The sequence below is a fragment of the Mirounga leonina genome, unplaced genomic scaffold (genome assembly GCF_011800145.1).
Source record: "Mirounga leonina isolate KUSES-001 unplaced genomic scaffold, KU_Mleo_1.0 Mir_115, whole genome shotgun sequence".
Classification (NCBI taxonomy): Eukaryota; Metazoa; Chordata; class Mammalia; order Carnivora; family Phocidae; genus Mirounga; species Mirounga leonina.
In genome coordinates this window covers 6,065,342-6,083,448 of record NW_023270268.1, presented here as the reverse complement: position 1 = coordinate 6,083,448, position 18,107 = coordinate 6,065,342, and the positions used below count along the sequence as shown (strand labels likewise).

The 18,107-nt window shown below is 48.6% G+C and overlaps 1 protein-coding gene across 1 annotated transcript in view; it reads right to left on the bottom strand.

Annotated features, from left to right (window-relative positions):
* Nucleotides 1-18,107, bottom strand: part of ITGA9 (integrin subunit alpha 9) — a 346,914-nt gene that overhangs the window by 257,639 nt on the left and 71,168 nt on the right. The window contains exons 12-14 of the mRNA XM_034991993.1: nucleotides 15,772-15,862; nucleotides 12,802-12,847; nucleotides 5,943-6,097 (exon numbers count right to left, since the gene is read on the bottom strand). Coding sequence (XP_034847884.1) covers nucleotides 5,943-6,097; nucleotides 12,802-12,847; nucleotides 15,772-15,862 — 292 coding nt within the window. The remainder of the gene's footprint in view (nucleotides 1-5,942; nucleotides 6,098-12,801; nucleotides 12,848-15,771; nucleotides 15,863-18,107) is intronic.

Here is an 18,107-nt window from a genome sequence, read left to right as displayed (position 1 = left end):
TTTCTAAAATGTTAAAATATACAATCACAGACTGACCGAATTATCCAATTCACCAAGCATAATCATTTTGGAAGCTTTTCATCTTTGTAACTGTCTGCTTAATACTTCCCCTTGATTTAAAATTTACTTTGACATTTTAAATCACACAAAAAGAAGTCGGTTCCATATCACACTCTCTCTTCGAGAAGAAAGCCACCCGAAGACTCATGATGGGAAGCCCAGCCTGAGTGAGGAGGGTCTCATAGCTGTCAGGGCAGTAAGAAGTGCAGACCATTCTGGAGCCCTGAGTTCAACTGGCAGTTTTAAACAGTACCTACCCCAGGAGTGTCTGAAAGGGAGCCCCTAAGAAGTGGAAGAGATGCCAGAGAAGCAGCCAATCAGTTGGCACGCTCAAGCAGCCTGGCCCCATGGGAGGGTGGCTGCCCCTAATGCAAGCCAGGCCAGCCAGCCCCCGTCCCGGGGAGGGTGCTGGTTCTGATTAGCGCCTGATCCCACCGCACAGCCCACATCTTCAGGTTTTCCTTCTGGCAGCTTGTGTCCATGCCATGTCGAATGATGTCATGTTGATGGAAAAGCTGACCAGCCGCAAGTCATGTTGCAGCCTCCTCCTCTCTCTGCCCCCAGCTGGTTCCCAAGGGCCCCCCATACTGGCCTGGGCCAGGAGGGAGCCAGCTGTCTTGCATCAACTGAGCTCTGGTCGGTCACAGCAAGTTTTTGACTCATTCTCATTCTCCATCACAACATGATTTCAGCTGTGAAATCCTAATAAATCCTCCTTCTAGGGGCGCCTGGGTGGCTCAGTCATTAAGCATCTGCCTTTGACTCAGGTCATGATCCCGGGGTCCTGGGATCGAGCCCCGCATTGGGCTCCTTGCTCAGCAGGGCGCCTGCTTCTCCCTCTCCTGCTCCCCCCTGCTTGTGTTCCCTCTCTGGCTGTCTCTCTGTCAAATAAATAAAATCTTTAAAAAAAATAAATAAATAAATCCTCCTTCCAGACTTACTGAGCTTCCCTTAGAGTCTCCGAAGAGAAGGGAGGAGAAAGGATATTTCCCCCTTTACTAGCTCTCCTAAGCTTGCTCCCCACCCCACAAAGGAACGAGGTGGTAATTATTAGATTAGGTTACCCCATGCTTCATATATATGGATTTGCCTCGTTATCCCATCTCCATGCTTCTCAAGAGACCACAAGGAGCTCGGAGAATGTTCTATGTGTGTGAATGCTCTCTGGAGTGGAAATGTACCCCTCCCCACCCCCGAAGCCAGAGGAAGGGTCTGGGGACAAGTCTCCTGGTTTGGACCCTACTTCTGCTACTGGCTTGGATGACCTGGTGCCATCTCTCAGGATCTAGGCTCCACGGCTTGTCCAAAAGTCTCTGAGAGCCATGGAAACAAGGGGTGCCGCCAGATCAGAGCACAAAACACAACCATTTAGGACTCATCCCTCCCTGGTTTTCATTTAGCATCTGGTGAGAGTCCATAATTGCTGGCTCAATCCCTAGCCTCCAGAGACTGAGGAGCACATTTAGGCTTTAGCCTAAGTAGGTAGAGGCTCAGCCCCGTGGGGAAGGGGCAGAACGCTTCCAGGCACACATTCACCACCCTTACTTACGGCAGCCAAGAGGCTCCGAGGAGTGGCAAGCTGCCTCCCAGGCCAAGAATGAAGTGATTAATAAGACTTGGGATGGGCAGAACTCTTGTTTTAAGCTGCTTGGTGAAATGGGTTGTAAATCTGTTCTTTGAACCACTGCAGCTGGACATGTGCCCGCACCCCAGCACGGAACGGAGGGCCTACCACACAAAGGGGCCCCGGACACATCCAGAAGGGTGAGTGGGGGAGCAACGACTGTTTGCATCTGCCTCCCTCCCTGCAGAATGCAAGCGTCCTGAGGGCCAGGGCTTTGTCTGGCCCGACCTATGCTCTGCGCCCAGGGAGTGCACAGTCCGGCACTCTTAAGAACTTAATAGCTATTTGTTGGTTAATGACCCAGTAGGTACATCAGTGACTCCGTGTGACTGGCTACTTGCTGGGCTGGTTCCTGAAGCTGTTGTCTCTCTGCTCCCAACCCACCCTGCTCTGCGAGGCTGGGTCTGGGGCTCAGCACACCTCACTGCTGCTTTGCCAGTGGTTCTGTGGGAGGCTCGACCTGGATGGACAGCTGGAGGGAAGCTGGTGGAGGGAGAAGGGACTGCATCTTCCTGCCTGCTTCCTATTCCTATCAGCTTAACCTGGCAACAGTCTTCCCGGAAGCTGGTTCCAACAGCAGTTAATACCAGTTTCAGCTTTTTCCCCACTGCACCCCTCGGAGACACTGGCAGCGCTAGTTACTGCCCCCTCCCCACCAAGGTTGAGTTCTCAGGTCCGCAGGGTCCCTTCTGCATGTTTCTAGGTTCTGATCACCCCAAGTGTGACCTTTTTTTTCCCCCTTTGTCCACTTGACCAGCGGTTCTCAAGTCTCAGCCACCCAGAGGCTTGCTGAAGGGCAGGTTGCTGGGCCCCACCCTCAGGGTCTGATGCGGTTCGAATGTGCATTTCTAACATTCCCACGTGCTGTGCTTGCAGCTGGACTGGGGACCACACTTTGAGACGCCCTGGTGCTGACCCAGAAGTCAGCGACTACCAGGTCCTCTGTGACCTGCTTTCCTGATTCCCAATGTTAAATTCTGTCAAAATAACTGGTTTCTCTTTTCCTAACTGGATCCTGCCATTCCAGGGGCCATGGCAGAGTCAACCCCTACAGAAAATCTCTGGAGTTTCCACGGTCCTGCCAGAGGCCACAGCTGCCCCTCCAGTGGCTTGGCAAATCAGCTGGCCCCGAACACCCCGGAGACCAAGTGGGAGCTAAAGCTAAAGCTGAAAATGAAGAGGAGAATGGAGTCCCGTCCCCACCAGGTCCTACCGGAGAGAAGAAACCAAAGAGGTCAGACTGTAAGTAACATGAAGCATCTATGGCTCCCCCAACCATCCCCGGGGAGGTCCCGTGGCTCAAGATGTCAGCAGACAGAAAATGCTTCCAACAGCTGTTCAGAAGTACCCAGCACACACTGGTGCTTCTTGGTTGCACTGTGCCAGCCACATGAACCAAAGCAGCCACTCGACAGACACAACCTGGCCCCGGACATGCAGACACGGAGAGGGGCCTGGAAGGTCAGCACGAAGCGGACATTCACTTGCCAGGCATTCCATGGCCAAACCCACCACCACCCAGGCTCCTCTGCAGCAATGGGAGAGAGGGAGGCTCATCACCAGAGCCCCGGCCTTGGGTTCCCAACACAGAGGCCTGGGCAATGACGCTGAGCCTGGAAGACAGTGGAGGGTGGCGGTGCCCCCACCCTCCACTACCCGGAGACCAGGGACCTGATCTTCCTGATCACGCAGAGCCAAGGCACTGCCTTCTATGCCGGACCCCAGGGACACCCCACCGCAGCTGGACCCCCACGAGCTACCTGTCACTCCCATGATTTCTATCACATTTCCATAACAACTGCCCATTTTCCCCTCCTCAAGGCTCTCCATATTCCACTGTCAGCTCATGTTTTACCAGATTTCTGCAGAGATGGAGATCTAGCACCTTTCCCTGAATGCCAGGGGAGGACAAAGAAAAATGGGATGGGTAATTTTCTGCATTGCCCCACCGATACCAAAATTCCCCAGTTATCATGATCTGTAAGCCTCGATCTTAAATAAACGTGGAGAAATACCACTTAGCTTATAAAGGGATGTCTGATTTCAGTGGGAGAGTGCGCTGCACCAAAGTCCACCCCCTGCTCAGAGTCCACCCCCTGCACGTGGGCGGCCTCCCGCCTGCTCCACACTGCCCACTAGGGGCAGTACGGTGTGCTACCCAACCGCCCGTTCCTCCTGATCCTCCCCGACTCTTCAGGGGTCATGGTTAAACCTAGCCTTCATTATAATTCTGCCTAGAGGTCAATGCAAGGGGCCCCAGTCACTGGTGTGGAGCCGCATGAGAAGACACCCACATCTCCTCCTGACTCAGCCCACAAAACTTCTAATCAGAGTTCACTCTACCACCTGTCTTTCGCTCTGAACTCTCCCTTGCTCAAAACTGGCATCTTGGGTTTCTTCTCGTCTGTTCCTACTCTGCCAAATTACCTTCATTACCACCACAGTGATGTCATTAAAGAGCCTGGAAACTGTGTATACTGCTTCAGGATCAAAATAATAGAAACTCTGTAATTCCCATTTGAGACTCCATGAGGATGTGCTTGGCACACCCAGGCACATAATAAACATTTGTCAAATGAACACACACATGAACTATTAATCACTTGCTTATTTTAGAGTTATAGAGTAGTTCTGCTTATTTTTATGCACACCAACGTAAACCTTCAACTCAACAATTCTTTTATAATGTTTTTTAATGGAGTCCAACTACATCATGAGTTGGTATTTGATAGAAGACACACCATCTAATTAGGCAAAGGACACAGGAGTTCTAGGACCAATAGAAAAAAAATTTTCCCTAGAGACTGGTATCTTAAAATAATTAGGGAGGAGATGAGAAATAGTTTTTGGAAAGCAAAACTAAGTATCTATCAAACCAGGATTCAACTCCTGGCTTCACCAACAGCCATGTGATCCTGAGCAAGTAGTTTTCTCACTGAGCATGGTCTTTTTCTCACTGGGCTCTACATAAAACGTTAGTCCTTTCTCACCAACCAAGTCCTGAGTTCCTGGTATATTTACATTCAGTTTTGAAATTTCTAAGTTTTTTTTAAAAGAAATCTCTAGGAACAAGTTCAAGATTTGATTGTTGAACTTATTCAATCCACCTGACGATCAAGATGAAGTATCAATGAGACCATTAGCCTAGAAGGATTAGCACACTGTTAAATAATGTACAGCTTTCAAGGTACAGCTGAGAAACGGACCAGCACACACACACACACACGTGCACACATGCTCCAGAGAAGCGCCTCTTGAACATAAATGTGCACACGGATCCCGTGGGATCTTGTTAAAATGCAGATTCTGATTCTGAGACCCAGAGTGAGGCCTGAGATTCTGCACTTCTCATAAGCTCCCAGAGGATGCTGGTACTGCTGGGTCCAGGGACCACACTGTGAAATAGGGAAGGGAAACACTTGACTCTAAGAATGTCTAAGAAAGGCAGTAAGTCCAGGTCCTTATTGTTTTGTGGGTTTTTTTTTTTTTAATTTTCCTAGAATTCTATTTTCTATTATTAAATCAGCCTTTCAAGTAAAAACAAAGCACCTATTAATCTGTACGAATGTTCCAGATTCATTTCCTTCAAGTGACCACACACTGAGTTCTACTCCACACTGATCCTATCCTGATCCAGGGATTGGATCTCTGGAGTTGGCTAGCAAGTTGGCCTTCCCCAACCAGAGAAAACAGCAGGGCCAGCTGTCTCTTTTCAATCATCTGAAGCTGACAAAGCAGCTCCCCCTCTTTTGTAAGTCTAAGCCTTCATAAAACTCAGCATCCCAATCCTACCATCCATCCCTGGTCTCAGATTCCACAGTAAAGGGCTTAAGGCCCTGACATCTGGCTGGTGCCGCGGGCTCAGGGGAAGCCTCCAAAGACCCACCACTTCTTTTTTCTAACTGAATGGAATGTTCTGTAAGGGCCAGGCTCCAGTCACTACCTTTCCACAAGTCCCACTGGCCTGTGACACCTGTAGCCCAGTGAGGTATCAGTCTGGTCACACATTTGGGGAAAGGATGCTTGAGGTCAAATATTATTTGTTCTAGAGCTGGAGATTATGTTAAATTGGGAAACTATGGGAAGCAGAAAAAAGCAGGAACCGCGGAGGGAAGGGGTGTCTGGCCTGTGCGTCTGCTGCCTGCAAAACCAGCCAGAATGCACAGTGAGAGCAAAGGATCCAGAAGAATCCCTCAGTGGCCACAAGCCCACTCCAGCTGAGATGGCCATCCCGAGCCCTAACTCAGTGGCTCATTACCAAGTTCTCCTGGAACGTGCTTGCCGTGGAAGCTAAAGCAGGCGGTGACATTGAGGCAGTTCACAGGCTGCAGCCCATCGTGACACTGAGGCGCCGTGATGTTGATGGAGGCTGGGAGGAAGATGGAGACATCCACTGTAATGACAGGTCTTGCCCTGCACGTCAAGAGAGGGAGGTGACTTAGTCATGCTCTCAGAACCAAACAAGAACTAACCTAGCAAGAGAAATCCTAGGCCTTCAGCCTGGCATTTAATTAAAGCATGAAATAACCAACAAGAGAGGGGCCAATGTGCCCTGTAAAGACTTTTTCCTGGTTTTAGAAGTGACTTATTTCCTAATAAATTAATAGTTAGCTTCCCAATAATAAAGGCAAGTAAGTTGTTAATAAAACACATCTGGTTGAAGCCATAAATGAACCACCAGATGTCGGGTGATTATTTAAAATTTCACCAATTAAGTTCCGATTTTCATTTTATTAGGCAGATAGTAATATATTTAAGAGGCGTTCCTACAGCAGATGCTGGGACTCGAGAAATAGATGTATCATTGGGAATTCCCGAGCATTTACTGTCTCTGTAAGCATGAACTGCAGAATTCCAGTCCCATCCAGTAGGTTAAACCTTCCCCCTTCATTTCCTCCCTGCAATTCATTAAGCATTTTTCTAAAAGAACTTGATTAACAGAGTCCCAGCTGGTAACAGCAAAGTACTTCAGAGCTGAAGGAATCAACCTACCTGGCCTCAGGAGCAAGTGAAACCCTATAAACATCTGCATCCCTTATCACCAACATGGACCACCAGCACTACCTCCCACCCCATGCTTGATAAATGCACTGCATCCCTGCGGCACCTTCCATGGATCCCCAGGGTCAGCCCACAAAAGCTGATAATGACTCAGGCATTCTGCTCTCATTGCAAACACCTGCTCAGGGATGGTTCACCTAAGCTGTGCCTTAACCTCCCCTCCAGGCCTCACAAAGAGACCCTTTTACCTCTAGGAAGCCCTGGCCTTCATGCCACTGGGGTGATAATAACAAGATTAAGGGGCATTAGTGGCTTGAGAACAATGACCTCCCTTGTGTACAATGACCCCGAAGAGCGCCCACGGTGAGAAGACAGATGGGGAAAAAGGAACACAACTCTCAGAGAAGACAGTATTAAGGAAAACCTCGGGAAAAGAGGGAAGGAAGGAGACACGTGGCCGGGGGGGGGGGGGGTTTCACTGCTGCCACCACTGCCATGGATGTGGGTCAAGACCAGAAGAGTTGTGACAAGTACAAGGGAACGGTGGGTCTCCCAGAGCAAATCCAGCTGTAAGGCCAACAGACGTCAGACAACAGCAGTGCCTGAAAGAAATCCAAGGTCCTGGCCTTCCAATTTCCTTCTGGGTTCATCCTTAGAAGATGCTATAAATAACACAGAAAACAAATACTCTGCTCCTGGTCTATGTGTTTGTACAGATGCCAACGGACACTCTATAAAGCGCCGGGGTCCTTCCACAGCCAGCTTACATTCCATTCCCTCTCCTGGGAAGTCTCCTCCAAGAACTCTGGCAGTTGGATGTCCCCCTCCACGTCCCCAGCACTATCTTCACACCTCACCTCACTTACTGATTAAGGTCTTTGTCTAGTTGCACACCTGCTCCACCAGCCTTCAGGCCCCTCAAGGGCTTGGACCCCGGCAAATTCATCATGACAGCCTCAGGACAGGTGTTCAAAAACCCGAGGTGATTTATTAAATGGGTGCCAATTTCACTCCAGGCCCAGGGACTGAAAACCACCGGAGTGCCCAAAGTTTCATAAAACAGACAGAGGCACCAGGGAGAGCTGGTCTCCACCCTGTGAGAGCCTCCACCCTGCCCAGGGCACATCCTGCCAGGTCACCACATGGAATAAAGGCCTCACCCCCTCCCACCATCCCAGGGGCCACCATGTCGGGGAGGCTACCTGGTCCCTGCTCAGAGCAGGGCCCTGCAGAGGAAGGCAGGGTGGGCAGGCTGGCAAACTGAAGTCGATGGAGGCTGTCAACACAGAATCCTCTGAGGTGAGGACAAAGACCTTCAGAAGCACATGTCTCACCAACATCAGTCAGATCAGGCCCTTGAACCTGTGTCAATTCCAAGAATTGTTTTTGGACCAGGGAAAGCCCAGAAATCTTTCCTAAACTCTCTCATCGCTTCCTTTGAACTTCACCGGCTGGCACAGCACCAGGCGCCTATCACCCTCACACAGGCCTTGCCCGCCCCTGCTAATCTGAGAGCGCAAAATCAGCGCGGGCAGAGTGGGGCCAGCCCGCAGTCCTGCCTGCAAAGGTGCCAGGCTCAGTGAGAAAAGCAAAGGGGCACCTAAGGACAGCACCAAGACCTGATTTTTAACAAGCTGGTAGCTAAAGTACTTCTTTCTGATGACTCCGACAGTTCAAATCCTGATACAGATGCTCCCTGACTTACCACGGTCCGAAGTAACGATTTTTCAACTTTATGATGGGGTGACGTGCACTTAGTAGAAACCGAACTTTGAATTGTGAATCTGGATCTTTCCCCGTGCTGGTGCTATGTGGGATGATTGTGTGGTGACGCTGGCCCAGGGCCACAGCTCCTGGGCTCCGCCACCGATCACGAGGGTGAACGCCCCATACACTGACACCCTTTCTGTACCCGCATGGCCTGTTTGTCACTTTAGGTACAGTATTCAATCATTTACATGAGATTGTCAATGCTTGATTACGAAACAGGCTTTGTGTTAGATGACTGTGCCCAACTGTAGGCAGCTGCAAGTTGTTCTGAGCACAGTTAAGGTAGGCCAGGCTAAGCGATGGTGTTCAGGAGGTCAGGGGTAGTAAATGCATTTCCACTTAGGATATTTTCAATTTATGATGGGTTTATCACAACATTAACTCCTTCCTAAGTCAAGGTAGGTCTGCACTTCGCCTGTATTTACTTCCAGGTAAAACCAGTCAGGATGCCCTCTGATGGGGTATCGCTCCCTCACCCCAGCCTTCTGCGGGGGCAGTGCTGTTTATGGGACAGACACGGGTGGACACACTGAGAGCCTACACCCCCGGGGAAGATGGAGGCTACTAAACCAGCCCTGGAGCCATTTCCTCCAGGCAGCTAATTCACGTCTATGTACTTAGAGCCACCTGCAGTAAGGTGTTCTCTTCGCGGCAGCCCAAAGGATTTCAAGCCCGTACACATGTGGACTCTCTTCTGGAGGATGTGTCAGAGTGGGCATGGTGTGTTTCACGTGCATGCACATCCTTGGTTTCTTTTTCTGGTCCCACCCAAACTCTGAGGGGACTCAAAGTCTATCTAACTTGCCGGTCAGCTAGGCCATGCCTGGGATGCCCCCCAGCTTAGCCAGCTGACATCTCCAGACCTTCTTGTCCATAGTCGTTCAGCCACGTCCAGCACCTTATCAACAGATGCCACTGTGGATGACCAGCCTTCCTGGCCCCTCAGACATGCTCAGCAGTCCCTCTGCCTAAGGGGCCCCAGCTTGCCTTCCCTGCTCCCAGAAGATACCTGAGGTGGTCACCCTCACCCATGTTCCACGCTGAACCTTGCCCTGGGCCTGCTCCAATCTTGGGGCCTGGCTCAAAGATCAGGCCCCTGCCACCCACAGCCTATACAAGGCATCCCACCTCCCTCTCCTCCCTCAACCCCCATTCATCCTCGTCCCCTTCCCACTCTGTCTCTTCAGGCCCCAAAGCAGGAGTGGGGTCAAGGCAAGGTTTGTATGGATGAAGGTGAAGCTAAAGGTGACCACCTCTGGTTCTTGCAGGACAGGAAAGGACCCAGGAGAGCAGGAGAGGTTTCAAAGACACTCAGGCTAATCTCTGAGCCACTGGCAATCCCATTTGCTCCTCTGCAGCCAAGCTTCTGGAAAAGAGTCAAACTTCATCATCTGTTTTCTTGCTTCTCCTTCTCTCTCCCACCCACAGTGATCTGACTTCCGCACCTCACTTCTCTCGACCTGCCAGAGCCAAGGGCACCATTGGCTTCACACCGCCACCTCCAACAGGAATATGTGGCCCGCTCTGCTGCGCTTGAGGCGGGCAGGTGCCCTTGACCACACGACCCTGCTTTATCATCCTCATGGCACTGACCACAATCTACAATTATCTCCTTTTTAAAATTAATAGAACTTCAATGTCACTTGGTTTCCTCATCCATAAAATGGGAATAACGGTAATAATATCTAGGTCATGGAGCTGTTAAGAAAACTAATAATTAAAACACGTTCTATCAGGGCGCCTGGGTGGCTCAGTCAGTTAAGCCTCCGAGTCTTGATTTTGGCTCAGGTCATGATCTCAGGGTTGATTCTCTTAAGAGTCTCGCTCTCTTCCTCTTCCTCTGCCCCTCCCCCCTCTAAAAAACCTATGTTTTAGCAACAAGAACAAACTACAGGGTATTCAGTAAATGGACTACTGCTCAGTAAGGGGAGAAAGAACTGAACACCACACAACAGCATGGATGAATCTCAGACACACTGTACCGAGTGAAAGAAGCCAGAACCAAGAGAGTGTGTACTACATACTTCCATCTACGTGAAAAACCAGACCAGGCAGAACTGATCTACAGCAATGAAAATCAGACCAACGGTTGTCCATCAGGAGGGGACATAACTGGGAAGAGACAGGAGGAAACTTTCTGGGGTGATGGAAATTGTTATTTATCTTAATGGCGGTGGCACTTACACACGCGTGTACGCTGCTTAAAGCTCATCAAGCAGTATACTTAAATCAGCAGGCTCTACTGTGTGCAAATTATACCCCAATACGAAGAGAAAAAACAAAAACCTCCAGAAAGAGTTGCACGTGTGGGAGCCTAAGCAGTGTCTGGCATGTGGTAAGCACTTAGCAAACACTGGTTGTATTAGTTACTTGTATAGTTGTTCCACGAGGCGCACCTGGGAGCCGACACATAGTTGAACACCACAGGTCAACTGTATTAGCTGAACAAACGAGGGAATGGATCTCTGATCTCCTCATCCCTCCACACTCCTCCCTCGGCTATCAGGGCCTTCTGCTGACTACCTCGTCCAGGCATGCCCAGCAGCCCCGCTCCTAAAGCCTCTGCTCTTGATAAGCAGTCTGTGGCATTCTTCCCAAAGGACCCTGCCTTTGTCCCTGGATGATCTCCCCTCACCAGCTTCAGCCTCCACCCCAGCCTGGGGTCTGGGGCTCCCATCTGCCGTGGAACTGCCCCACTTTATGTCTCCATCCACGTGTGGGCAAAACTCCCAGAGGAGGCCATACGTCACCAAGAAGGAGAGAAAAAAAAAAGTCCCTTGGGGCTGAGGTTCACAGCTGGAAGCTTATAAAATACAAGAATGATGAAAAAGCAGAATCTATAAGTTTACCTTAAGCCAGATGCTCCCAGTTTTAAGAGCGCCTGTTTTCAACTGCGAGAGCCGGGGAATGTGTTTTATTCTAGAGGAATCGTGACAAGCCGGAGCAAGCTGCTTGGGACAGCGAAGAGGGGAGAAGGACACCACAAAGGCGGTGGGTAAGCTCAGCTTCTAAAGTGTCACCTCAGTCATTGGAGGCCACGTAAGCTGTTTTACCTGAGAGGAAATGGCCAACCCACAGGACGGCGGGGGGGATGAAGAAAGCAGAGATCCAATCACAAAGCAATAGTGAAGTCACCGCCTGGGGGACACACATGCCACCATCAAATACTAAAGGGCTGCTACATGAAAGATATAGGATAAAGAAGCAGAATTTTAGGGAGGCAGATTTAGCATAAGTTATCTAAGAATTGCTAACATTTATTGACCACCTACCTGTTCTATGCATTTTGCATGTAGTCCTAACTCACAGAGTTCTACAGACCCAGTGAGGAAGTACTACTGTTCTCCTGGTGGACAGGTGAGAATCCTAAAAGACAGGTTACCTGACTCACCCAGGGAAACTCGCCTCCCAACAGCAGAGTGGGGGTTCAAACCCAGGCCGCCTGGCCCCAGAGTTCACCCTCTTAACCCAAGGCAATTCTGCCTCCTTAACAATTTAACATCCTGAGTTAGCTGGGGGTTAACTGGTTCCCTCCAAAGTTACTAAGCTCTCACCCCTAGGGGCAACTCACTCAGGAGGAGGCCGGGTGCTTTGCAGCCAGAGAGTCGGAGGAAGGCGCTGCTGAATGAGAAGAATCTGGGGTGTGCAACTACATGGCCTCTGGGACCCCTTCCAGCTCTAATATCCCACTGGCCTATTTTAGAAAGTTCTGCCATCAGGTTATTAACAAAACCTAAGAGCTGGCTCCCACTCCAAAGGGTAATTCCACCTCCTCTGACTCATACAGACAGAAATACTTGGAGATGGTTCATGGTGGGATGGCAGGCCACAGCATTTGTAGGAGAGATTCAGGCTGCATGGGCTGCAAGGGCTGCAAGGGCTCCCAGCCCTCACCTCTGCCTCCGCAGGCCAGGAAGTACTGTCCACAGGGCAGGAGGCTCCTGGGGTCTGGGGACTGACAAGGTAGGGATGAAGAGCTGGGACAAGGCAGTGCTTTGGAGCCCGAGTGTCCTGGCACCCGTAGGAAATGACGACATAGTATACACACATTTATGAAGCTGATCATGGCAAAAGGCAAAACCCCTAGGGCTGAAGCCACCCCAAGCCCCAGGGATGCTACAGTCTCAGAGCTGCAAGCCACTGGAGGCCCACCAGCTAGAAACTCTGCAACAGGGGTAAGAGGATAAGAAAAGAAAGGCCACATTTCCACTTCCTGAGCACCTCCAGGAACAGGACAGAGGGAATTGCTGACTAAGGGGGAATAACTCCCCCAACCACCCCCATCACCAAATTCCAGCCCCCACCGTGAAGAACGGAGTCCGGGAAGCAAGAGGAAAGCATCTCACCTTAGAAGAACCACGCTGTCAGACATGAAGGCTCCAACAGTTACATCTGAAAACCAGAAGTTTGTAGCATTCAGAGACGTGCTGAAGCCCCTCCCAGCCCACCCACCCCCTGGCAAGGTCCACAGCCACGGCGGCCCAGCGCTGAGGTCGGGGGCCCCTAACAGCCTTCCTCTGGGCCATTCGATGATCTTGTAAGAGTGAGAGCCACATTGAACCACATGGCAGCCAATCACCGGGTGTGGCTTGGTGAGACCTTGAAATGTGGCTGGTACAAAAACCATGAACTAGCTCAAAAAATTTTATATTATTAAAATTGATTTCACCTATTTCTTTTTATCTTTTTCATGTGGTTCCTAGAATACATTAAATTATATATGTGGCTCACACTATGTATCTTTTGAACACCAGTGAATTAGAGAGACAGATACTTAGAACTAAATGAGCTAGAAAAAAGCTCTAGGTTCTGTAGAACATGTGAATCATCTCTGTTCTACCCCTCATTCCGTGTGACCTCAGAATCTCTCAGAGAGTCCTTGTCTGTACTGTGGACATAATTATCCCCAGTGTCTTCTTCAAAAGCTGATAACATTTCATAATATTTAAATCAGAAGACAGCTATTAAATATTTACTAAACATAAGGGGCGCCTGGGTGGCTCAGTTGGTTAAGCGACTGCCTTCGGCTCAGGTCATGATCCTGGAGTCCCGGGATCGAGTCCCGCATCGGGCTCCCTGCTCAGCAGGGGGTCTGCTTCTCCCTCTGACCCTCTTCCCTCTCGTGCTCTCTGTCTCTCATTCTCTCTCTCTCAAATAAATAAATAAAATCTTTAAAAAATAATAAAAAATAAAAAATAAAATAAATATTTACTAAACATAATATTAGTTGTTAAATAGTGTATTTTTAAAATATTTAAATACACGTGACATATGTTAAATCACATATTTAAATCAGAAAATTCATGAAATACTTAGTACACTACAAACCAAGACACAAGTGTTAGCTGGTAATGTTTATTTTTTTTTTTTAGGATTTTATTTATTTGTCAGAAAGAGAGCACAAGCAGGGGGAGTGGCAGGCAGAGGGAGAAGCAGACTCCCCACTGAGCAGGGAGCCCAATGCGGGACTCAATCCCAGGACCCTGGCATCCCAGTAATGTTTATTCTTAAATAACTTTATGAAGTATATACTCATCCAATAGCTCTCTGCCTTTCTTCCCCTTGACTATAAACTCCTTAGTCCTAGGTGTTTAGTCCTTAGTTCTTCCTCAAGACAGCAAGATGACCATTACCACTTTACAGAACCAAGCATCTGAATCCGAGAGCCTGAATCCACATGTCTATACAGTGCCCTCATTAAGGAAAAAGAAACAGTAAATCCATGAATTATAGTGCTGTTAAATTTCTGCACTTGGGTGTGCTTGTTAATTTTGCTATTTTTTAAGTCTTTTTGAGTTGACTGGATGTTTGAAAAAAAACGAACCTGAGGAATTTGTCATTTCATGAAAAATGTAAGAAGTTCAGGGGCGCCTGGGTGGCTCAGTCAGTTAACCATCTGCCTTTGGCTCAGGTCATGATCCCAGGGTCCTGGGATCGAGTCCCGCATTGGGCTCCCTGCTCAGCGGGGAGTCTGCTTCTCCCTCTGCCCCTCCCCCCAATTCGTGTGCTTGCTCACTCTCAAATAAATAACAATTTAAAAAATCTGAAAAAAAAAAAAAAGAGAAAAATGTAAGAAATTCACATGCATCATGAAGCGTGGACACACCTCCTCATATTGCACGTGCATCTCGGCCTACCACGATATGGCCTCTGGCTGGGCCCCTAAGTTTTCTGTGGCTCGGTACCCTTGTTTATCAAGTGGGGGATACCCCACCTCTACCCACCTGCTGCACTAACTATATATAAGAGGTAAACTGCACGTGGGAGCATTTTGCCAACATCAGGTATTATTTCAGGACGGCCACAAATTACCCAAAACAAGAAGAACTGCTTTCTCCGACTTAAGAAGACCCATGAGGGTCCATAGGAACAAAAGCTTCAGCAATGACCCTTTCCTATCCCCTCCTCCTGGCTCTGTAAGGTCACAAGAAATTATCAAAACTGCTGCCCGTAAGAAACTACCAAATGCACAGCCCTCGTGCGGCACTGCCCTGGGTCTCAGAAGTCCTTCCGGAGCATTTTAAGTGGAAAGAAATACTTCCTCAAGACAGCAAGATGACCGGTAGTTCCAGGGAAATGTTTGCTGAATTCCAGGACGATTTCGGATTTTTTCAAATTCTCGTCTGTGTTTCCTCACCTCACCCCACTCCGTCCCCTTCAAACCCCAGAAGAACCACCATCTCCCTGCCCAGTGCATTTTCCCTAAACTGGACAACATTTGGGATTGAGGTGGGAAATGCGGATTTTTATTCAATTAGCCTCAACCACCACGAGGCATGAATTCACCCTGAAGACAAGGCAGCCAGCCTTGAACGGTGAAGGTCTGCTTTGTCCGTCAGGAAGAGGGCATGGTTTTCTTCTTTGCTCCAAATATTTCAATTCTCTTGCAGGGGTTAGGAGGTGGGAAAGGTGCTGCCCAGATCCTTTTTCCCCTCTCAAGGGTTTGAAGCCTCTATGCTTAAATATCGAGGAAAACATGAGGTTTCGCTATCATTTTTAATGTGGTCAGTGCTTTTTTTTTTTCTTCATTAGAAAGAGCTGCCACCATAGAAATCACTGGTTTTTTGTTTTTGTTTGTTTGTTTCTTTTGAAATCAATCCATCCTTTTGGTGCTTAAAGTCTTCAGAATAGATCATTCTAAAGCCCCAAAATAAACTTCAACACCTTAAAATCAAGTACCAGGCAGAGCATCCCCTTCTATTGTGGGAATTTTCCTCATCCTAAATAGATGTCACCACTGCTTAACCAGACTGGAAATGACTACCTCAGCATTTATCTTCATTTATCTCATATGCCTTCAAAGAGAAACAGCTTACCAGGATAGCCATTTCCATCCATATCAATGCCCCCTGATATGGACTGCCCAAACATCCGCAGAACTGGACTTATCTTCCGGCCTGACAGTTTCTGAAACAGATAATAGGGAAATTGAATCACCGGATAGGAGCAGAGTGGTAAATAAGAACCCATGACTGTTCTATGCAGCTTCCGTTGGACACTCGGTCCTGAAGCTGTGGAAAGAGAAAACTGTAGTCCTAATTTGATCCTGGGGTTTTTAGCACCCGGATGAAGACCACACACTCCATTATTGTGACTTGCCTTAGCTACATGTCCTTGTTTAAAAATTTTTCCAAGCTCAGTGTTCACGAAAAACCCACGCAGACTAGTATGCCACATGAAGTTCGAAATAGATGTTTACTTCCATTTCCAACAGCGGTTCTGTTTCATTTCCACATAGGTGGAGCTGGCTGAAATTCTAAGAACATGTTTTCCTTAGCTCTCTCTACCCAAATACTAAACATGGACCACCCCTGTCCTTGGAGGTGCACGTGAGTCTTTCCCTGGGTGGACAGGCAATGAGCATGTCTAGCTAGAAAAGATGCCACATGGAAACCGCCTCTCCTCAGTCAAGCTGACCAGAAGATCTCATAGGGCTCCAGAGCTTCACAGACAGGATGAGACTGGCCTATCTAGTAAATCCGGAGCTGCATGGTCCTGAACCTTCTATAATCTGTAGGAAATCCTAAAAAAAAAAAAAAAAAAATCAGCTGAAGCCACCCTCCTCCCCAATCAACCAGTTAGAGTTCACAGCTCTACCACCAAGGGGCATCTGTTCTTTTATTCTTCATGAAGTTCAATCTATATTAACACACACTGTCTTGGTTCAGGACTATTTACTGTACACGCGGCCTTCATCGACATCTGCGTAGCACAGTTCCTCAAAAGATATCAAACTTCCTGAATCTGAAAAGTCCCAGGGATCTGACCTGCTCCTTCTTCCCTTTGTTTTTACAGTCTCTTTGGGGAGGCTTACCTCCCAATGCCCTCACTGTGGATGATAAGAAAAATGCTTTGTTTTCATGCTGTACAGCACAATCCCTATCGGAACCAGGTTTACAGATAGTCAGGGGCTCACTTTGGACTTTCCTTCTGTATCCTTTTCCATACTGAGTCATCCTGCAGAGAAGTCATGAGCGTGGGGAGAGGGAGTTTCCATAGGATCTACAGATGGAGACACCAGGGAACAACCCTCCCCCACAGCACCTCCCAGGAGCCCATCACTGCAAATAACCTTCCACTTGGCATCTTCAGTTAAGCCATCCACCAGGAAATGTGCAAGCCTCACAGTACAAATCAGAGCACCATAGCAAACACTAAAGAAATGTTTCTTGCTAACATGCAGAGCTCCACATCCCACATGGCTCTGTCTAAACAAACATGTATGTATGTCTATTTCTTAAAAGCCCCATTTTGAGGCATTTCTAAGCTCTGCTGTGGCTGGGACAAGGGGGAAGAGTGAAGGGGTGGTCCATTTGGGGGTGGCGATGCAGGCTTAAGTTATCCCACAGACATCTGCAGGCCATTAGGCCATAAAGCCAGGAAGATAAGTCTGCTCAGTGCTAATAACCCTAAATGAAAACCAGGAGCCTTGGAAAAACTCCGCTTGCCCAGGTTTATAGGCAGTGTCCTTACGGCAGGAGAAAGATCACAGGGGCCGCCATGACATGCCCAGGGGGTTCTCAAATGGAGAAAGGCACACAAGGATCTTAAAATCAACACTTTTCATGATGAACTCAAGAAAAGAGGAATGAGTTAAAGAGTAATGTGGACGAACTTCAGCCCTGATCTCACAATTTATCCGGCAGAAATAATACCAGTCTGGGCCAAAGAAAAGCAACTCCTTTGCCCAGAGCTGTTTCTGATTTCTTCCTCTGGTTCACCCGCACAATGCCCACTCTGTCCAGACCCCAGCCCTAAAGAATCTGTCGTTAAAGGATTATTTTTTTCCTTTTAAATCACTGACCTTATCATACACATATCACCAGCTTGGAAAAGTATAAACATAGTTGTTTCTTTCTTTCTTTCTTTCTTTTTTTTAAAGCGCCCCAAACCACTTCTCTTTGTCAAAGCTAACGAGCCCACCGGCATGCTGACAGAGGCAGGACGCACCCAGCTGCTGTACCCTGCTTCCTACTAGAGACACTCCATGCTAACCACAAAATCTGTACTGCAGTTCTCTGCGGGGATTCCACCCAGCAACAAAACAAAACACTGGAGGGCTGCGGGAGGAGGGGAAGCGGGGGTCTCTGACAGGTTGCCTCTCTGTGTGATTTGCTTCCAAGGTCTGGGAACAAGCTTCCAGGAGGATGCG